The sequence below is a fragment of the Erinaceus europaeus genome, chromosome 9, assembly GCF_950295315.1.
Source record: "Erinaceus europaeus chromosome 9, mEriEur2.1, whole genome shotgun sequence".
Classification (NCBI taxonomy): domain Eukaryota; kingdom Metazoa; phylum Chordata; class Mammalia; order Eulipotyphla; family Erinaceidae; genus Erinaceus; species Erinaceus europaeus.
Window position 1 is genome coordinate 6446956 of NC_080170.1, and position 18872 is coordinate 6465827.

At 58.1% G+C, this 18872-nt stretch overlaps 2 protein-coding genes across 2 annotated transcripts in view; both read left to right on the plus strand.

Annotated features, from left to right (window-relative positions):
• Window positions 1–7755, plus strand: part of DOCK2 (dedicator of cytokinesis 2) — a 352493-nt gene extending 344738 nt beyond the window's left edge. The window contains exons 42-46 of the mRNA XM_060197015.1: window positions 2296–2426; window positions 3015–3186; window positions 4248–4368; window positions 5319–5461; window positions 7177–7755. Of these exons, the coding sequence (XP_060052998.1) occupies window positions 2296–2426; window positions 3015–3186; window positions 4248–4368; window positions 5319–5461; window positions 7177–7233 (624 nt within the window). The 3' untranslated portion in view covers window positions 7234–7755. The remainder of the gene's footprint in view (window positions 1–2295; window positions 2427–3014; window positions 3187–4247; window positions 4369–5318; window positions 5462–7176) is intronic.
• A 7099-nt stretch (window positions 7756–14854) lies between these two features.
• Window positions 14855–18654, plus strand: FOXI1 (forkhead box I1). The gene is made up of 2 exons (XM_007520851.3): window positions 14855–15689; window positions 17256–18654. The coding sequence occupies exons 1-2, from the start codon at window positions 15122–15124 to the stop codon at window positions 17819–17821; spliced, it is 1134 nt and encodes a 377-aa protein (XP_007520913.1). The 5' UTR covers window positions 14855–15121; the 3' UTR covers window positions 17822–18654.
• Window positions 18655–18872: the final 218 nt, after the last annotated feature.

An 18872-nucleotide genomic window follows, 5' to 3' on the forward strand; every position in this document is an offset into this window, starting at 1 on the left:
ACAGTGTGGCGGCCCCAGTGTGGGGGCAGAGAGGAGTCAGAGAGATGGTGCAGTGTGGCGGCCCCAGTGTGGGGGCAGAGAGGAGTCAGAGAGATGGTACAGTGTGGCGACCCCCGTGTGGGGGGCATAGAGGAGTCAGAGAGATGGTACTGTGTGGCGGCCCCAGTGTGGGGACAGAGAGGAATCAGAGAGATGGTACAGTGTGGCGGCCCCAGTGTGGGGGGCAGAGAGGAGTCAGAGAGATGGTACGGTGTGGCCACCCCAGTGTGGGGGCAGAGAGGAGTCAGAGAGTTGGTACAGTGTGGCCGCCCCAGTGTGGGGGGCAGAGAGGAGTCAGAGTGATGGTACAGTGTGGCGGCACCAGTGTGGGGGGGCAGAGAGGAGTCAGCGAGATGGTGCAGTGTGGCGACCCCAGTGTGGGTGGGCATAGAGGAGTCAGCGAGATGGTACAGTGTGGCGACCCCCGTGTGGGGGGCATAGAGGAGTCAGAGAGATGGTACTGTGTGGCGGCCCCAGTGTGGGGACAGAGAGGAATCAGAGAGATGGTACAGTGTGGCGGCCCCAGTGTGGGGGGCAGAGAGGAGTCAGAGAGATGGTACGGTGTGGCCACCCCAGTGTGGGGGCAGAGAGGAGTCAGAGAGATGGTACAGTGTGGCGGCCCCAGTGTGGTTGGGCAGAGAGGAGTCAGAGAGATGGTACAGTGTGGCGGCCCCAGTGTGGGGGCAGAGAGGAGTCAGAGAGATGGTACAGTGTGGCGGCCCCAGTGTGGGGGCAGAGAGGAGTCAGAGAGATGGTACAGTGTGGCTGCCCCAGTGTGGGGGCAGAGAGGAGTCAGAGAGATGGTACAGTGTGGCGGCCCCAGTGTGGGGGCAGAGAGGAGTCAGCGAGATGGTACAGTGTGGCGGCCCCATTGTGGGTGGCCAGAGAGGAGTCAGAGAGATGGTACAGTGTCGCGGCCCCCAGCGGGTGGGGGGTGCAGAGTGACCCAGCACCCTCCCAGGACACCCCCAGGGGGGCTCCAGTCACCGATGGAGTCCTTAGCCTCTGGGGTCCCTGCCGAGGCCCTTGCGGTGTTGCATGTATGTAGTTCTCCTCTGGGGGCTCAGAGACAGGAGGTGTCTCTCTGCCGCCTGAGCCTGGAATTGGTTCTGGGTTGCATGGCCCCTGCTCTTGTTTTGTTTTTCTGGACAGAGACAGAGAAAAATAGAGAGGGGAGAGGGAAGTAGGGAGAAAGAGAGACACCTGCAGCCCCGCTTCAGCACTCATGAAGCTTTCTCCCTGCACGTGCGGACCCGGGGCTTGAACCCGGGTCCTCGCGCACTGTCATGTGTGCACTTAACCAGCTTGGCCCTTCTCTCTCTCTCTCCAGATTACCTTTCCTCTCAGTTGCTGTCTCTGTCATATCCATGGCGAATAGAGATCATGGCTGGTGCTAGGATTCATCTTAGGGGCTGGGCAGTGTCTGACTTGGTTGAGTGCACAGGTTACAATGCGCAAGGACTCAGGTTCAGCCAAGCCCCTGGTCCCCCCTGCAGGGGGGAAGCTTCACAAGTGGTGAAGCAGGGCTGCAGGTGTCTCTCTGTCTCTCTCTACCTCCCCTTCCCCTCTCAATTTCTCTCTGTCTCTATCCAATAATAAAAATCCATAGAGAAGAGACACCCGCAGCCCTGCTTCACCACTCGTGAAGGTTCCCCCCTGCAGGTGGGGACCCGGGGCTTGAACCCACGTCCTTACACACTGGAACATGCACACTCAGTCCGGCCCCTTCCTTTGGACCCTCGTAAACACCACAGCCTGCAAATGCCACAGCCACAATGCTGTCCCCCAGATGCACAGTCACAGGAGGTCAAGGCCCTGTCAGACCCTCTGGCCCAGCCTGATCTTACAGATGGGGGCGACTGGGACCCAGACCGTGTGTGTGTGTGGGGGGGAGGTACTGACAGTAGGTAGAGGTGGCCTCTCAGGCCTCCTGTCCTGTGCCCCAGGGCATCTCTGTGACAGGGTCCCTCACCCAGGGCCCCATTAGGCTGTGTCCGCAGGTCGAGGGGGTCTCCCTCCCACTCCCAGGTCTCCCAAGGGCACCTGAGGCCCCCCAGCCTCAGGGTCAGGATGGGGTGTGACTCTCAGGACTGCCATCCCGTGAGTCCACTGCCCTGTCTACCCGAGGACCCGATGCCGGGGGCCTGGCTGCTCCTGCCAGCCTGGATCTGAGAGCCATCAGCTCTGCCCTGCCTGGGTGGGAGGGGATCCTCTCCCTTCCCCCACTCTGGAGGCTGACCCTCTCTCTGCACCCAGCCTGACTTCGAGGACCACCGGCGAGTGGGCCGCCCGCGGTCCATGCTACGCTCTTACCGGCAGATGTCCATCATCTCCATGGCCTCCATGGGCTCGGATGGGGGCACCCCCAGCAGGACCACCCCAGAGAGGTCAGCCAGCCCCGCCGGCCCCCACAGCAGAACCGGACTCCCCTCCTCCTGCCCCCATGCCTCCAAGCCTCTTCCCTGTCCCCTTCAGGCGGCCACTTGCCCAGGGTTATGGGCAGGAACTCCTTTCACCTCATGGGGCCTGGTGCCTTCTGGAACCTTCTCCCCTCTGCCAGTGGCCCTCCCAGCCACCGGTCACAGAGCCCCCTGGCCCCCTGGACCTACATCCAAGACCCCCCCCCATCCCAAGCTAACGCCCCCACTCCACCACCCTGGAATTCCCCCCAACACACACAGTCGTCCCCTGGAGGACAGGACACCAGGGGACCCCAATGTGCCAAGAGGCCCCCAGATGGCTGCCCGGCCCCCTTCACTGAGAGGGGAGTGGGGGTCCTGAGAAGCAGAGCTCCCCACCCCCCATGTCACTCAGCCCAGTGCAGACCCTGACCCACACACTCCCCCTCCACCTCCCTGCCTTCCCCTCCCTGTTCCCCCATTCTGAAGGGAGCCCCCAGCTCAGCCCGGTGACACCGCCCCAGGGCTCAGACCCTGACTGGCCTGTACTGATGCCCCCTCGCCCCCATCCCTCAGTTTTGACCTGGAAGCGGCGCCCCCCAGGACCCCGAAGGCCGAGCCTGAGGAGCCCATCTCTCCGGGGAGCACGCTGCCCGAGGTGAAGCTGCGTCGCTCCAAGAAGAGGGCCAAGCGGAGCAGCGTGGTGTTTGCTGAGGAGAAGGCAGCGGCCGACTCAGAGCTGAAGCGGGTGGGTGTGTAGGCGGGCACGTCAGGGGTGAGGGGCCTGGGCGGGGGCTCAGATCCCAGCTGGCGCCAGGCTGCGTGCTCAGGGCCCAGGGAGGGCTCTCACCCCCGCACCCCTGCCTGCACCCCAGGCTGTGTGCTCAGGGCCCAGGATGGGCTCTCACCCCGCACCCCTGCCTGCACCCCAGGCTGTGTGCTCAGGGCCCAGGATGGGCTCTCACCCCGCACCCCTGCCTGCACCCCAGGCTGTGTGCTCAGGGCCCAGGATGGGCTCTCATCCCTTCACCCCTGCCTGCACCCCAGGCTGCGTGCTCAGGGCCCAGGGAGGGCTCTCACCCCCTCACCCCTGCCTGCACCCCTGGCTGTGTGCTCAGGGCCCGGGATGGGCTCTCACCCCCTCACCCCTGGCTGTACCCCCTCACCCCTGGATGCACCCCCTCACCCCTGCCTGCACCCAGGGCTGCGTGCACAGGGGTCTGAGTGGGCTCTGAAGCCTGGTCTGCTCACCTCTCTCTCAGCCTGTGAGCCCGGGACACAGCTCGACTTGAACCCTGGCTCAGCTGTGTGTGTCCTCTGCCCTGGAGGCAGGGGTGCGGCTGCCTACTTCACCTGCAGAAGGGGCAGTGGCCTGCCTTTCCTGGTTCAGAGCCAGTGGGTCCCTAACAACCAGACCCCAAGCTCCCCCAGGACGCTCCCCCAGGACACAGCTGGGACCCCAGGGTGTCTTGGCGCTGGTGGCCAGGACTCAGCCCTTCCTAGCAAGAAGCGTGTTGAGAGTCAGATGGAAGCCCAGCAGGGCCAAGGGTGCAGAGTCCTGGGGGAGGGAGCACCACCGGCTGGGAGCTGGGCCAGCTGAGAGGCCCGCCTCTGGGACAGGCACCGGCACCCACTGCCCAGCCTGCAGGAAGGGTGGTGATGGTGGATGCCCCACCTCCCCTGGAGCTGTGCAGTGTGTGACTTGGGCAGCCACCCCTGGCACTCACAGCCCAGAGGTGAACCCAGCTGGGTCCACAGGGCCCTGAGCTGCCCCGCGCTGAAGCTGCGTCTGCCTGTGTGTGTCCCCAGCTCTCCCGGAAGCATGAGTTCATGAGCGACACCAACCTCTCAGAGCACACGGCCGTCCCTCCCCGGGTGTCCGTCCTGTCACAGATGAGCTTTGCCAGCCAGTCCATGCCCACCATCCCCGGTGAGTGAGAGGCTGCAGGGGTGCTGGGTATAGGGCGCCAATGTGGGGGCAGGGCAGGGGGAGGTTCCTCATGTCCCTCACAGCAGCTGGTGGGTGACCCCCTCCCAGCATGCCCCCCACCCCCTGGCATGAAGGGCTGCACTCACCCCATCCTAAGGGGTCATTATCTTTATTTATTGGATAAATAAATAAAGCCAGTAACCGAGAAGGAAGGGGGAGACAGAGAGGGAGAGAGACAGAGAGACACCTGCAGCCCTGCTTCACCACTTGCGAAGCTTTCCCCCCTGCAGGTAAGGACCGGGGGCTCCAACCTGGGTCCCTGCGCACTGTGACCTGTACGCTCAATCATGTGCGTCACCACCCGGCCCCAGAGTCACCCCGCTTTCACGGCTTGTGACCTTCACAAGGCACTGTTGTCTGCATGAGGCAGGCACCTGGGGGCCAGGGGTCTGGATACACACACACATACACCCCCCCCCCGGCCATGGGCATCCTGTGTGGCTCTGGGCGGCTGTTTCCAGAACCCCTGGCCCCCATCCATAGTTGGGGGGAGGCAGCCCAGGGGTGCCCCTGGCTCAGGAGAGTGGAGGCCTGGTGGGGGTAACTACAGGGTTGGGCAGAGAAGCAAGACCATCCACATGGGCCCTGGGGCCAGGTGATAGGTCTGTGTCAGCGGCTCCTCACCCCTGCCCTGGATAGAGCTGCAGGTAAACTGAGACACATTGAAGTTCACCCCTGCCGGTGACTTGAGGCCAGGCTCAGACCCAGGGCTCTAGTCCCTAACCACTGCCCCACTCCACCAGGCAGAAGGTCGCCTGGTCCTGAGTGGCCCTCACCCTTAAGGCCCTTCTCTCACCCCATGTGGCCTATGCCTGAAGCTGAGTCCTCAGGGCCCTAGGGGCAGGGAGAGGGGGATGTCAGCTCACAGGGGACCCTGTCCACCCCTCCAGGCCTCACGCTCTCAGCAGCCGGCGTGCCGGGGCTGGAGGAGTCGGGCTCGAACCCACGCCTCAGCCAGACCTTCCTCCAGTTCTCCGATGGGGACAAGAAGACACTCAAGAGGAAGAAGGTCAACCAGTTCTTCAAGACCATGGTGAGGCCCAGGATAGGGGGGCAGGCGGGCTGAGGAGTGTGGGGGGCGTGTGGGGTGCATGTGGGGGGCTGTGTGCATGTGTGCTGCGTGCATGTTCACATCATCATGAATCATGTGTGCATGTGTTCACATCATCTGGAATCGTGTGCACGTGCGTCCTTTGTGTGTACCTGCACACGCATGTATATCGGGCACCCCTGCATGTGTGGGCATGTACCCTGCATGTGCAGTGCATGTGTGTGCTGTGTGCCTTCAGGCCACTCCTGGGGGCCTGGGCAGGACGGCGGGACGGCAGGACGGGCCTGGCCAGCCGAGGTGGAAGCACGGCCTTGCTCTCCTCCCAGGTCCAGCTCTGCTCTGAGCAGCCCAACCCCATGAATGCAGGACCACAACCCCCAAGCCGCCCACATTCCCGGGCCTAGACTGCCCTGGGGTCCCCCTCTTCACCCCGTCTTCACGAGCCGAAGGGGCTCCTCACTCTGGAAGCTCCTCCCTGTCAGTCAGCTCGGCTGGCCAAGCACCAACAGGGAGAAGCTGCCTCCCACTGCTCCCCCGGGGGCCTCTGCTCAGAAGGGGGCTACTCACACCCATGCCCCCAAACGACACCGAAGATCCCTCCTCTCCTCCAGGGGACAGACACCTAGCCATGCACCCTCCAAGCAGGACCCTGTGACTCCCCCCACAGCCCCACCCTGGAGACCTGGTGAGGGGCATGGAGCCTGCCCACCTGTGGCACAGCCTTGAGGCAGGCAGGTCACAGCAGTGGCTCCCTGGTCTTCATGCTCCACCCAGAGGCCTCTGTCACCCTGGTGTGTGTGTGTGTGTGTGTGTGTGTGTGTGTGTGTGTGTGTGTGTGTGTTTCTCTCTGTATGTATTTCTGTGTGTGTGTTTCTCTCTGTGTGTGTTTCTCTCTGTATGTGTTTCTGTGTGTGTGTGTGTTTCTGTGTGTGTGTTTCTGTGTGTGTGTTTCTCTCTGTATGTGTTTCTGTGTGTGTGTGTTTCTCTCTGTGTGTGTTTCTCTCTGTATATGTTTCTGTGTGTGTGTGTTTCTGTGTGTGTGTTTCTGTGTGTGTTTCTCTCTGTGTGTGTTTCTGTGTGTGTGTTTCTCTGTGTGTGTTTCTGTGTGTGTGTGTTTCTCTCTGTGTGTTTCTATGTGTGTGTGTTTCTGTGTGTTTCTGTGTGTGTGTTTCTGTGTGTGTGTGTTTCTCTCTGTGTGTTTCTATGTGTGTGTGTTTCTGTGTGTTTCTGTGTGTGTGTTTCTGTGTGTGTGTGTGTGTTTCCCTCTGTGTGTGTTTCTGTGTGTGTGTGTTTCTCTCTGTGTGTGTTTCTCTCTGTGTGTGTTTCTGTGTGTGTGTGTTTCTCTCTGTGTGTGTGTTTCTCTCTGTGTGTGTTTCTGTGTGTGTGTGTTTCTCTCTGTGTGTGTGTTTCTCTCTGTGTGTGTTTCTGTGTGTGTGTGTTTCTCTCTGTGTGTGTGTTTCTCTCTGTGTGTGTTTCTGTGTGTGTGTGTTTCCCTCTGTGTGTGTTTCTGTGTGTGTGTGTTTCTGTGTGTGTTTCTCTCTGTATGTGTTTCTGTGTGTGTGTGTGTGTGTTTCTGTGTGTGTGAGTGTGTGTGTGAGTGTGAGTGTGAGTGTGTGAGTGTGTGTGTGTATGGAGGGGTGTCCAGCACTCCCAGGCTCACCCCTGGGGTAACCCACTGTTTCCTCTCTCCCCCAAAGCTGGCCAGCAAGTCACCAGACGAAGGCAAGCCTGACTTGCTGTCCACTGACCAGTGAGCCGAGGGGCTGGAGAGGAGCTTCCAGAAGAGGAGACACCCCCCTGCCCACTCACGCCCTGTGCCCTCAGGGAGACACCACCCTGCCCACTCACGCCCTGTGCCCTCAGGGAGACACCCCCCTGCCCACTCACGCCCTGTGCCCTCAGGGAGACACCACCCTGCCCACTCACGCCCTGTGCCCTCACTCCAGCGAACAGGCTGAGTTGGCCAGATCTCTCCCACTGGAGACCCCCTCACACCCCCCCAGTCCCAGCCACACAGGAGAGTACAGGAACACTGTCCCCACCCCAACGCTGCCCTGTGTCCCCCAGAGCCCTGAGTCTGGGGTTGGGTGAGGTGGGGGGGCTTGGCTCTGCCTCCTACCCTAACCCCAGCAGAAAGGCCTTCCAGAAACTCATTCTTCTGAATAGTGTCTGTATGCAAGGAAACATTTTTAAAAGTCTTACACTTAAGAAAAATATATACTTAAAAAAAGGCTTTGCACTTATAAATGAATTTGTACATCTAAGAAAAAGTTTGACAGAAATACAGACAAAGCATTAAAGACAAGGAGCGGTCTGTCTTCTGCCTGGTCCTGTGAGCCCAGCTCTGCCACTGCCTCTCCCCAACTGTCCAGCGCTTTGCCGGGCACCTGGCTCCTCAGTCCAGGTCCCCCGGACACAGACCGTCCCCAGGCCTGGGCAGGGAATGGGGGGACAGGGAGGGCGCAGGCCTGCATGGACCTTAACCGATGCCTAGACTCCCTGTCGAGACTCACACTCCTCAGGTGAGGTGTTACAGGAAACATTCCGGCAGAAAGTTACCCGCAGCAGAGATCCAAGAGACATTCCAGAACATGGCTCATTAGCCCAAATGGGCCACAGAAAGAATTCTCATTCTCCTCAAAGGAATGGGAGGTCCAGCTTCTAGCAGGGCCGCAGACCGAGAGCAGAAAGCATCTCACAGAAGTAGGTGCTGCAGGGCTAAGGGGTGGGGAATCTTCAGTGCTCAGGGCCTGGCTGTCTTAGTTACTATCCTCTGTACTTTTGTTGTTTTACTTTTTTTTTTGTCTTTGTTGTTATTTGTCTCCAGGGTTATCGTTGGGGCTCAGGGCTGGCACTATGGATCCTCTGCTCCTGGTGGCCATTTTTCCATTTTATAGGATAGGACAGAGAGAAATAGAGAGAGGAGGGGAAGATAGAGGGAGAAAAGAAGACCTGCTTCACTGTGCTGGGCTAGCTTCACGGGGTGGGAGAGAGACGACCAGGAACTCATGGCTGAGCAGGAACGCAATCCAGTGTTTATTGATTAGAAAAGAGTCTGCCTTTATACCTTCCGAGGTGGAAGTGGCAGGTCGGAAAAAAGGAAATGACTAGGAGAGGAGGCGGAGGGGAAAAAGAGCGCCAAGGTAGCAATGCTTCCATCTAACCAGAGAGGATTAAACCAGTGCCCTGCAGGCAGGGCGGTCTCAGGCAAAACAGTGATTATGTAAACAGACCACAGCAATGCAGGGGAACCTGGCGTGATGATCAACATGGATAGAAACAGAAGCAGAATTAGCCAAAGGAGAAATGATAGCCAACATCATTTCTTTCCCCACTGCTTTGAAGAGTCCTGCTGCAGGTGGGGAGCCAGGGGCTCGAATCTGGACCTTTGCGGGGGTCCTTGTGCTTAGTACTATGTGCGCCTAACTGGTTGCACCACTGCTGGGACCTCTGTTAATATCAACTTTTCCTGCACAGCTGTGTCTGGGGGGACATGAGTTCCAGTATTTATAGGAACATGACTTGAAGGCTGCCAGGTCCAGGAGTGAGCATTCAGTGGCCGCCTTGGGATGGGCAGGACTTAGGACCCTCATGGCCCATTGGGTGGGGGGCTCACTACTCAAGGCCTCCTGCTCTCTGGGCAGAGGGCTCGGGGGGGGGGGGTTCTGCTGTGCATCCGAGCTTCCTACAGGAGGCTGGGTAGTTTACACTTCCTTTGTTTTAACATCCTCTTATTTCTCTTTTCTTTTAAAATTTTATTTATTTATTATTGGCTAGAGACAGATAAAAAATTGAAAAGGGAGGTGAGATTGAGAGAGAGACACCCACAGCTCTGCTTCACCACTGGTGAAGCTTTCCCTCTGCAGGTGGGGACCGGGGCTTGAACCTGCATCCTTGTGCACTGTGTCATGTGCACTTAACCAGGTGTGCCACTGCCCAGTCCCCCTATTTCTTTTGTTCTATTTCAGTGGAATATTGAGTAGAGGGAGCTGAGGGAAGCTGTCCAGGTCTACAAGGTGGAGAGAGTTTCAGACAGGCTTTCTACCTCCCCTCCTGGGAAGAGGTGCCCCGCCTCCCGCCCCAGCACCCAGCCCTGGGCACTCACAGACACATCCCAGCCTGTTGTTAAAGTTCGGGCTCTAGTAGGCCGGGCTAGCTTTGCGGCAGTAGACAGAAACAGAGACTCAGGGACACACAGCTGGGCTGAGAAGCTGCAGTTTAATCTTCATTCACGAGCGGGCAAATCACCATGTGCTTCCCCATCATTCTCCTTCAGCAGCTGCTGCTGGAACTCTGGACGTCCTTAGCATAGGGGGCAGGGAGAAAGAGGGGCGTGAAACTAGCAGGGGCCAAACCCAATCTCAGAGGTAGGGGAAGGGGACCAAACCAACATGAAGAATACCAACATATTCCCCCTTCTTTTTTTTTTTTTTTTTTTTTAACTAAATGACCACAGTATCAGGGGTGTGGGGTGAACAGAAACCTATATCGTACAGGCATTTTCAAAAACAAGAAACTGGCACAAACATGGAGAAACATATAAGCGAGTAACAAGAACCAGTGTGCTGCCAAGAGAAGGCCTGAGGGGGGCATTTTTGCCTCTGTGGGCAAAACTTTATCAGCTAAAAAAAAAGTTCCTGCCTCTGGGGGCTTCTTTTGCCTCTGGGGGGTGTTACTTGCCTCGACGGGCATTTTCTAGCATGGGGGGAGAGTGAGGCCTAGAGTCTCAAGGCAGCTGGCTACAGTCAGTCTTTGAGAAACCCAGCAGCATAAAGGGAAGCTGCTAGTTTTGTGCAGTGTCCAAGGTGTACCAGTGAGTCTGATAGAAGTGCATGTCCAAAGCAGATGTCCACCGAAGAATTTCCAAGGGGTGAATTGTTGTACGTCTGTCTCGATGGGGAATGTCAGCCATCGGAATTCTGCTTTTCTGTAAAGAACTTGACAGCTGCAATTCACTTACGTATGAAGCAAAACTTGTAGCAGGTTAGAAGTTTACCACAATTGATAACTCTATTACAATTGGAAGTCCCTTCCAGCACGATTCCAAGGCTATTTAAAGTTCAAACAATAAAATGTGGAAAGGCAAACATGAACCATAGAAAGAAAAAAGCCTCAGGTATGAGAATTATGAGCATAACCATAGCGCAATCTAACTTTTCTAATTGGGAAGGAATTTGAGACTTTTACATATCAACGTCTTTTTAACCTTTTGTTACACCCATTCAAGATGGAGACACACCCTAGGTGTGTGCAGGTTTTTTTTTAGACCAACTTAGTTAAAATATATTGATTGTTAACTAATTTTTACCTCAGACTTTAAATGTAAATTAATTTTATCTTTATGAGAATTATGTTGAAAACCTTTTTCATTTAACTTTGTCTGGTAAGAATATAGCCTTAAAGTTACATTCTTAACCTTAAAGTTAATGTTACCAAACTTTAAACGCACACATACACATGGTCTTCAATACACAAGGAGAGAAACTTTTGTTATGAAGACATGTTATTTCAAACACGAATTCAGATCTGTACTGTCTTAGCCGTTTGGGGAGTGTGTTGTCCAGCTGTGGCCTCTTGGGCAACTTCAGCTTTAGGAATTGTAGGTTGCAATCTCTGCATGAGTCTCTGCGTATTCTAGCTCGTCTGCCTTCAGACCCGAGCTGAGTATCTTGGCCAGGGGGCCCAGTTTCGGCAGGGAGCCGGCGGTCTCCGGGTGGTCCAGGATCTGCCCAGACTTCATAGCAGGAGGGCGGTCAGGCCAGCCATGCAGAAGGCTCGGGCGCCATGTCTGCTGCCCTGCTCCCCGCGGCCGAGCAGCATGGGGGGAGCCCACACCCAATGTCCCATGCCCAATGTCCCATGCCATGTGGCCAAAAGCTCATGTGGGTTGGCATTGGGCTCTTGTGGGCTGGCGTTGGGCAGAAACCACATAGTGGTCCAGAGATAAATGTTCCAGAAACAGCGAAACAGTCTCGTGAAGAAAGGGCAGAGGCCTTTGGAGAACTCTTCACAAGCAGAAGAGAAGGCCATACTGTATAGGTAGCCAAATCATCTTCACTTATCTGAGAGATGCACAGGTCCGGTCCCACGTTGCAGGTGCCATTTGTTGTTAAAGTACGGGCTCTAGTAGGCCGGGCTAGCTTCGCAGCGGTAGACAGAGACAGAGATTTGGGGACACACAGCTGGGCTGAGAAGCTGCAGTTTAATCTTTATTCATGAGCGGGCAAATCACCACACCATGTGCTTCCCCATTATTCTCCTTCAGCGGCTGCTTCTGGAACTCTGGACGTCCTTAGCATAGGGGGCGGGGAGAAAGAGGGGTGTGAAACTAGCAGGGGCCAAACCAAATCTCTCAGAGGTAGGGGGAAGGGGACCAAACCAACATGAAGAATGCCAACACCAGCCGGCTGAGAGGGGCTCATCTCCAGCTCTGAGATGAGGCCCTGTGGTGGCAGGTGAGCTGAGAGGGGACCAGGGCGACAGGTCTGCCCTGAGCTCAGCCCGTCCCTGGCATCAGAGTCCAGACAGCCACCCAGGGTGGAGTCATGGCGGTGTTCTACAGTCCAGCCTGGAGCCCTGCATTAGCCTCCTGGCACCCAGAGCCCACCCCACCTCATGACAGACAGGCTGGGAGGCTGAGCACTCAGAGCCTACCCCAGGCCTGTGGTCAGGAGTTCAGGCCCCACTAAGGTTGTAAGCTGCCTTCCCACCATGGCAGCCCTGTTTCCCCTCCTTCCATGATGGCGGGGTGGGGGGGAACATGCCTCTGTGGTGTGGGAGCTTTTATTCAAGGGGCACAGAAACTGGGCCAACCTCTGCACCTCTGCCTGTTATTATGACCAATTTGTTAATGTCCTTAATGGATTTACTTATTAATTTATTATGAGGGAGATGAGCACAGCTTGGTTGTGGTATAAGTTGGTGCCGGGGATTGAACCTGAGCCTGTGCTCTAAATAGGCTGAGCCCCGCTCCCAGCACGCTGTTAAGGAGAGAGCCACCAGAGGGCGGTGTTGGCCTATGTATCCTCAGCCTCCAGTGCCACCAGGAGTGCAGAGAGGGAGGCAGGGGGTCAGTTCAGCCCCGCCAGCTGAAGCCCCAGCTTCCCAGAGCCCACAGCTGGCTGGAGCCAGTCCAGACAGGCGCAGACACCACTGTCCTCACCCGCCCCCAGGCAGGCCGGGAAGCTCAGGATGCTGCTGTTCCCTGTCCTTTCACAGACTGGGGACCATGGGGCTGAGGGTGGGGGCTCAGCAGTGGGTGCATGTCGTGCATACATGATGCCCTGGGTTCAACCCCCGGCACCTCCTGCAAATAGATGGGAAGGAAGGAAGGAAGGAAGGAAGGAAGGAAGGAAGGAAGGAAGGAAGGAAGGAAGGAAGGAAGGAAAAGAAAATTGAAGAGAAAGGAAGGAAGAAAAAAAAGAATAAAGAAAATTGAGAAAGGAAGGAAGAAAAATAAGAAAGGAGAAAGGAAAGGAAGGGAAAAGAGGAGAGAGAATAACTAAAGAAAAGGAGGAAAGAAGAAGAAAGATAGGAAGAATGAAAGAGAGAAAGGAAGGAAGCTTCCAGGTAGAGAAACAGGGGCAGAGCTCTTAAGCTGTCCCCACCAGACCTCAAACCCTGGTGCCAGAAGGGGCAGCACTGTGCAAAAGCCAGGCTGGCTAGAGGGGCCCGTGATGTCCCTGAGTTGGGACCAGCAGCTCTGGCTGGAGGGTCCTGAGCCCCGCAGCTCCCGCCCCTGTGCCTTGAGGAGCTGTCACGCACCAGAAGTCAGCCCCATGTCCCCGCTGCCCTGCCCTGCCCTGCCCTGCCCTGCTCGAGGGTATGAGCCCTGGGGTGCAGCCAGGGTAGAGACCCCTCACTGGGCCCCAGGTCCAGCTCTGTGCTCTGACTGCCCTGCAGGGGACACAGCAGCTCTGCTCCTCCTCCCTGCCCTCCTCCCCTCACTCACTCCTCTCTGCTCCTTGCCACCTTCTGTCTCTGAAGGTCCCAGTTCTTGTGCTGACAGCTGAGCTGGGGCACAGGCCCCAGAAGAGAGGGGGCCCCCTCCTTTCCCAGCACCAGAAGGGGAGGGTGAGCCCGTCCCAGTGAGCCCCTGGCCCTGCACCCGGTCAGGCTCGAGACGGGGTGAGGGAGACCCAGGTACACAGAGTCTGTGTCCTGCCAACAAAGACCAGAGAGAACCTGGGTCTGAGAGAAGCACGGGGGAGAGGGCAAGCTCTGTTCTTGTCCCCAGCCCATGGACACACGCCTCCAGGTGTCACCGCTGTCTCGGTGGCTCAGGGTCGCCTGCAGTGCCTGTGTGTGCAGTATGAAAGTGTGTGTGTGTGTGTGTGTGTGTGTGTGTGTGTGTAAGCACGTGTGTGTGTGTGTGTGTGTGTGTGTGTGTGTGTGTGTGTGTGTGTGTGTGCAGAGAGCCCTGGAAGCCCACCAGGGGCCAGGCTCTGAGCTCCTACCAGTGAGACTCCTACCAGGGAGCTCCAACCAGTGAGACCTCATATCAAAGGCAAGAAAGGTGGCTGCTGACCCAGTGGCCGTGGTCCAGTGGAGGGGACAAGAAGGAAAGGAGGAAAGACAGGACAGAGCAAGGGAGACGGTGAGGCAGGGCAGAGCACAGACAGCGGCTTGGAGAGTTAGGGGGCACTCAGCCTGCCAGAGCACCCGCAGGAGGCAGGAGGGCCTGGGCTCAAGGGCAGCAAGTTCAAACCCAGCCACCACAGCAGGCATGCAGTGCTCTGACCTTTCCCCACTTGTCTCTCTCTCCCTCTCTCTCAATCTCTCTCTCTCTCTCCTCCAGAGTTATTACTGGGGCTCAGTGCCAGCACTATGAATCCACTGCTCCTGGAGGCCATTTTTCCCTTTTATTGGACAGGACAGTGAGAAATTGAGAGAGGAAGGGGAGATAGAGAGAGAGAGAGAGAGAGAGAGAGAAACCTGCAGACCTGCTTCACTGCTCATGAAGTTTCGTCCCTACAGGTGGGGAGCAGGGGCTTGAACCCTGATCCTTGCACGGGTCCTTGAGCTTCGTACTATGTGCACTTAACCGTGTGTGTCACCACCCGACTAAACCCCCCTCCCCGTGTGTGTGTGTGTGTGTGTGTGTGTGTGTGTGTGTGTGTGTGTGTGTAATAAAGCTTTCCAGAAAAGCAAAGCAGTGGTCAGGAGAGGAAGGAAAGAAGCAACGAGGCAAAGGGAAAGAGAGAGAGAGGGAGAAAGAGGAGGAGGAGAGGGGGGGGGGGAGAAAGAGGAGGAGGAGGAGAGAGAGAGAGGGGGAGAGAATGCCCAGGATGAGAGGCCAGTTGGGAGGTGAGGCAAGAGGGGGAGGAGAGAAAAGGCACAGACGGAGTGGCAGAGGGGCGGACAGACAGAGGGGCGGGCCGGCGGGCAGGCGGGCTGCAGGTCCAGAACAGCTTCCCTGAACCGACTGTCCCCGGCAGGACGTGCCCGTGGGCCGGGCAGGAGCAGAAGAGGGGGGCTGGGCCCCAGCAGGTGCCGCCCGTGGGTGGGGCCGCCCCGCCCTGCCGGCAGGGGTATAAGGGGAGGCACCTGGCATGCACCTGTGCAGGGACAGCTCCCGAGGGTGGCAGGCAGGAGCTGCAGGGCCGCCCCCCACCACCACCACCGCCGCACCCCCTCCACAGCATGAGCTCCTTCGACCTCCAGGCTTCCTCCTCTTCCCGATGCAGCCCCCAATTCCCCAGCCTGGGCCAGGAGCCCCCCGAGATGAACCTGTACTACGAAGGCTTCTTCCACCCCCAGGGCGTGCCCAGCCCACCCCGGGCCCCCGCCTTCGAAGGTGGCAGCGAGTACGGGGCCACCCCCAACCCCTACCTGTGGCTCAACGGGCCAGCCCTGACCCCTCCGCCCTACCTGCCGGGCCCCAGCACCAGCCCCTTCCTGCCCCAGGCCTACGGGGTGCAGCGGCCGCTCCTGCCAGGGCTGGGTGCCGGCGAGCTGGGCTGGCTGCCCCTTCCCTCGCAGGAGGAGCTGATGAAGCTGGTGCGGCCACCCTACTCCTACTCGGCCCTCATCGCCATGGCCATCCACGGCGCCCCCGACAGGCGCCTGACGCTCAGCCAGATCTACCAGTACGTCGCTGACAACTTCCCTTTCTACAACAAGAGCAAGGCCGGCTGGCAGAACTCCATCCGTCACAACCTGTCGCTCAATGACTGCTTCAAGAAGGTGCCGCGGGACGAGGACGACCCGGGTGAGGACCCCGCCCCTCACCCCCACCCAGCCCGGGAGCCTCACTGGCACAGCTGGGCACTGGAGGGACTTCTTCAACACCCCCAGATTCGGTCTCCCCTGACTGGAAGCAGCTAGGGGCTGCGGCACCCCAGCGGGGACAGGAGAGTCCCGAGGTCCTTGGGGGCCCCCAGCCCGGGTGGGAGTGGGTGGGCCATGTGACGTGTGAGCATAAGCCCAGGGCCACCGATGCCACACACACACACACACACACACACACACACACCCTCCGACTGTGCCCCCCATCCTCTCCCTGCCCTGTGGGGCAGCTCTGAGCAGACCCTCACGGCCCAGGAAGATAGTCTAGAGGTGACGGTAATAACGGGAGGCCTGGTTGGTGGAGGGTCACTCCCAGGACTGTGAACCCCAGGCTGCTCCCCAGCCCTGTGTGTCTGAGTGGGGGGTGGGGGTGGTGCAGCCAGAGAATAGCTCACCTGGACAGTAGGCTGCTTTGCTATGTGAGGGACATGGGTTCAAGCCTGGCCTCCACCACTTAGAAGGAAGCTCTGGTTCTGTTTCCTCTCTCTCTTTTTTCCATCTCTGTCTCTATCTGAAGACAAGGAGAAGGGACTAGGCAGTGGCACACCTAGTTAAGCAGACATTGTATAATGCATGCAAGGACCCAGGTTCAAGACCTCCAGTCCCCACCTCCGGGGGGGGGCATGTTTCATGAGCAGTAAAGCTTGTCTATCTTTCGCTCTGTCTCCCATTCCCTCTCAGTTTCTGTCTCTATCCAATAAATAAATGAAACACTTTTTAAAAAGTACAGAGGAGGAGAGGGAGAAAAATTGGGGGGCCACGTGCATAATGAAATCATATACACATTTCCATGGATGGATGCACCGTCAAGCATTGATCCCCCTCAATAAAAAGAAAAATATATATTTAAAAAATAGCAATAAGCACAGAGACACCCTTAGCTGCTCACAGGACTGTGGCAACACGGTGCCCTCACTGGGAGTCTGGCAGGCCCCGGGAATGCCTCCTCCCCTCCACCGGACAGGGACAGGATAGAGTCCTTCCCAAGCCTGGCTTCAAACACCGAGGGCAGCTGCTACCTGTGGAGGGACCCCCCTACCATCCAGACCTTGAGACCCTCCCCCACACACTCAGAGCACTGGGGTCAATGGACAGGGTCCGAGGGAGAAACGACAGGTTCGGCCAGCCCACTACTCAGATGGGGAAACTGAGGCTGGGGCCCTCTGTCCTTGGGGAGCAAAGCTGGGGCCCAGCCCCATCCTGGATATCATCTGGAGTTTTCTCTCGAGTGATCAGAGGAGGCCCCTCTCCCCAACCCCCGGGACCTCACTCCTTAGAGACCTGTTGTCTGCTCCCACTGGACCTGACATTCTGTCCACCTCACGTGCTCAGCTTTGGGGCACCCTGTTAAAGATGGGAGAGGGCCTAGGTAACCCCCTCCTCTCCTGACTCTGGCCTTTGCCAGTCTGGTCCCAGCTGGGGAATGAGGGCGGGAAGGCCAGCTGGAGGGTCCCCTGCCTCAACCCTCACCCCTCCACGTTCTCTGCAGGGAAGGGGAACTACTGGACGCTGGACCCCAACTGTGAGAAGATGTTTGACAATGGCAACTTCCGCAGGAAGAGGAAGAGGAAGTCAGATGTGAGTCCTGGCTCCTCCAGCACTTCAGCCCCCGAGAAGGCTGAGGGCGGCCTTCTGGGAGGCGGCAGCCCTGAGGCCGCAGAGCCGGGGGACCTGCTGCGGGGGGACGCCCCAGCCAGCCACAGCCCCCCGGAGAGGCACAGCTCGCCCGGCCCGCCCGGCGCCCCCTGTCTCAACAGCTTCCTCTCCACCATGACAGCCTACGTAAGCAGCTCAGGGCCCCCTGCCCGCCCTGGGGGTCCCCCAGGACTAAGCCCAGAGCCCGAGGACAAGACAGGGCAGAACGTGCTGACCTTTAGCTCCTACAGCCCTCTTGGCACTCTCAGTGGGCCCGGGGGTGGGGGCGAATGGACTGGCCCCGTGACCCCCAGCAGCCTGGGCTACGGGGGCTCTGTGCTCAACCCACTCAGCCCTCACTTCTACAATGGCCTCAGCACCAACAATGGCCTCTACCCCCGGGAGGGCACCGAGGTCTAGGCGGGGCAGCGGGGCTCTAGGCTGCATGGACAGTGGGATGGGGCCTCCCAGACCTATCTCTGAGGGCTCCCTGACCTCTGACCTGCCCGGCCATAGGCAGCAGGGCTTTTCTGGAAGGTCCCCGGAGTCTTGTGTCTTCCATGCTGCACAGGTATCGGTGCAGTGGTGTCCAGACTGCTGGTGATGGCTGTTAACTGAGCAGTTATTATATGCCGGTGCATGCAGGCTCTGAAAAGCCCTGCACCTCTTTCCTGTGTGTGCAGCCAGGTTTCGTGTGGGCTCCCTGTTTAACAGAGAAAGAGACTGAGGCAATGGAAGCCACTTTCCCAGAGCCCTGCAGACTAGTAAGTGGTGGTGGCTGGAAGCCAGGGTCAAAGCTAGGTGACACCCCCAACCCCCACCCCTCCTCTGCCTCCATGAGATGTTCAGGCCAGTGTCACAGTGGACTGTAACAAACTCTCTTCTCCCCACCACCTTCCGGACACCCCTGCAAACTGTGCCCGGCCACACCTGGGCCCCCATTTACCTGCTGCTTAAATGGGGGGGGGGGTCACTGGGGCATGTAATTCTGAAAGCTCTGAACATGGCGCCTGCAGGACCCCGGCTGGCAGGTCCTCACCCTCCATGGTTCATGGCTCCCTGTGAGAACCAGGGACCAGTGAGCCCACCTGTCACCGTCCAGAAGAAACCAGGCTGCCTCCATGTTCACTGGGGGCCTTAGTCATCACGGGGCCCCTGCAGCGGCTCAGAGGGGTCTGTGTGTGCTGTCCCTGGCTGGGAAACATGCTTGGTTTCCTCCTTCTCTTTGTAATTAAACACAAAGCCAACGTGCACGTCTGTTCCTTCCTTGTGGTTCTCTGTCTGACTGCTGTCGAGGTCTGAACATGGTCCAAGTGTGGCAGGGCAGAGAGAGAGATGGGGCTTGGAGACAAGGGCACAGGGCCCCGAACCAAAGAGGGATGTGTGTAGATGTGTGGAGGGACCCTTCTGTGTGAGCTTGGCAGGGCTGATGACCCCAGAGCTGTTGGTCATCCCCTGGGTGGGGACAAGG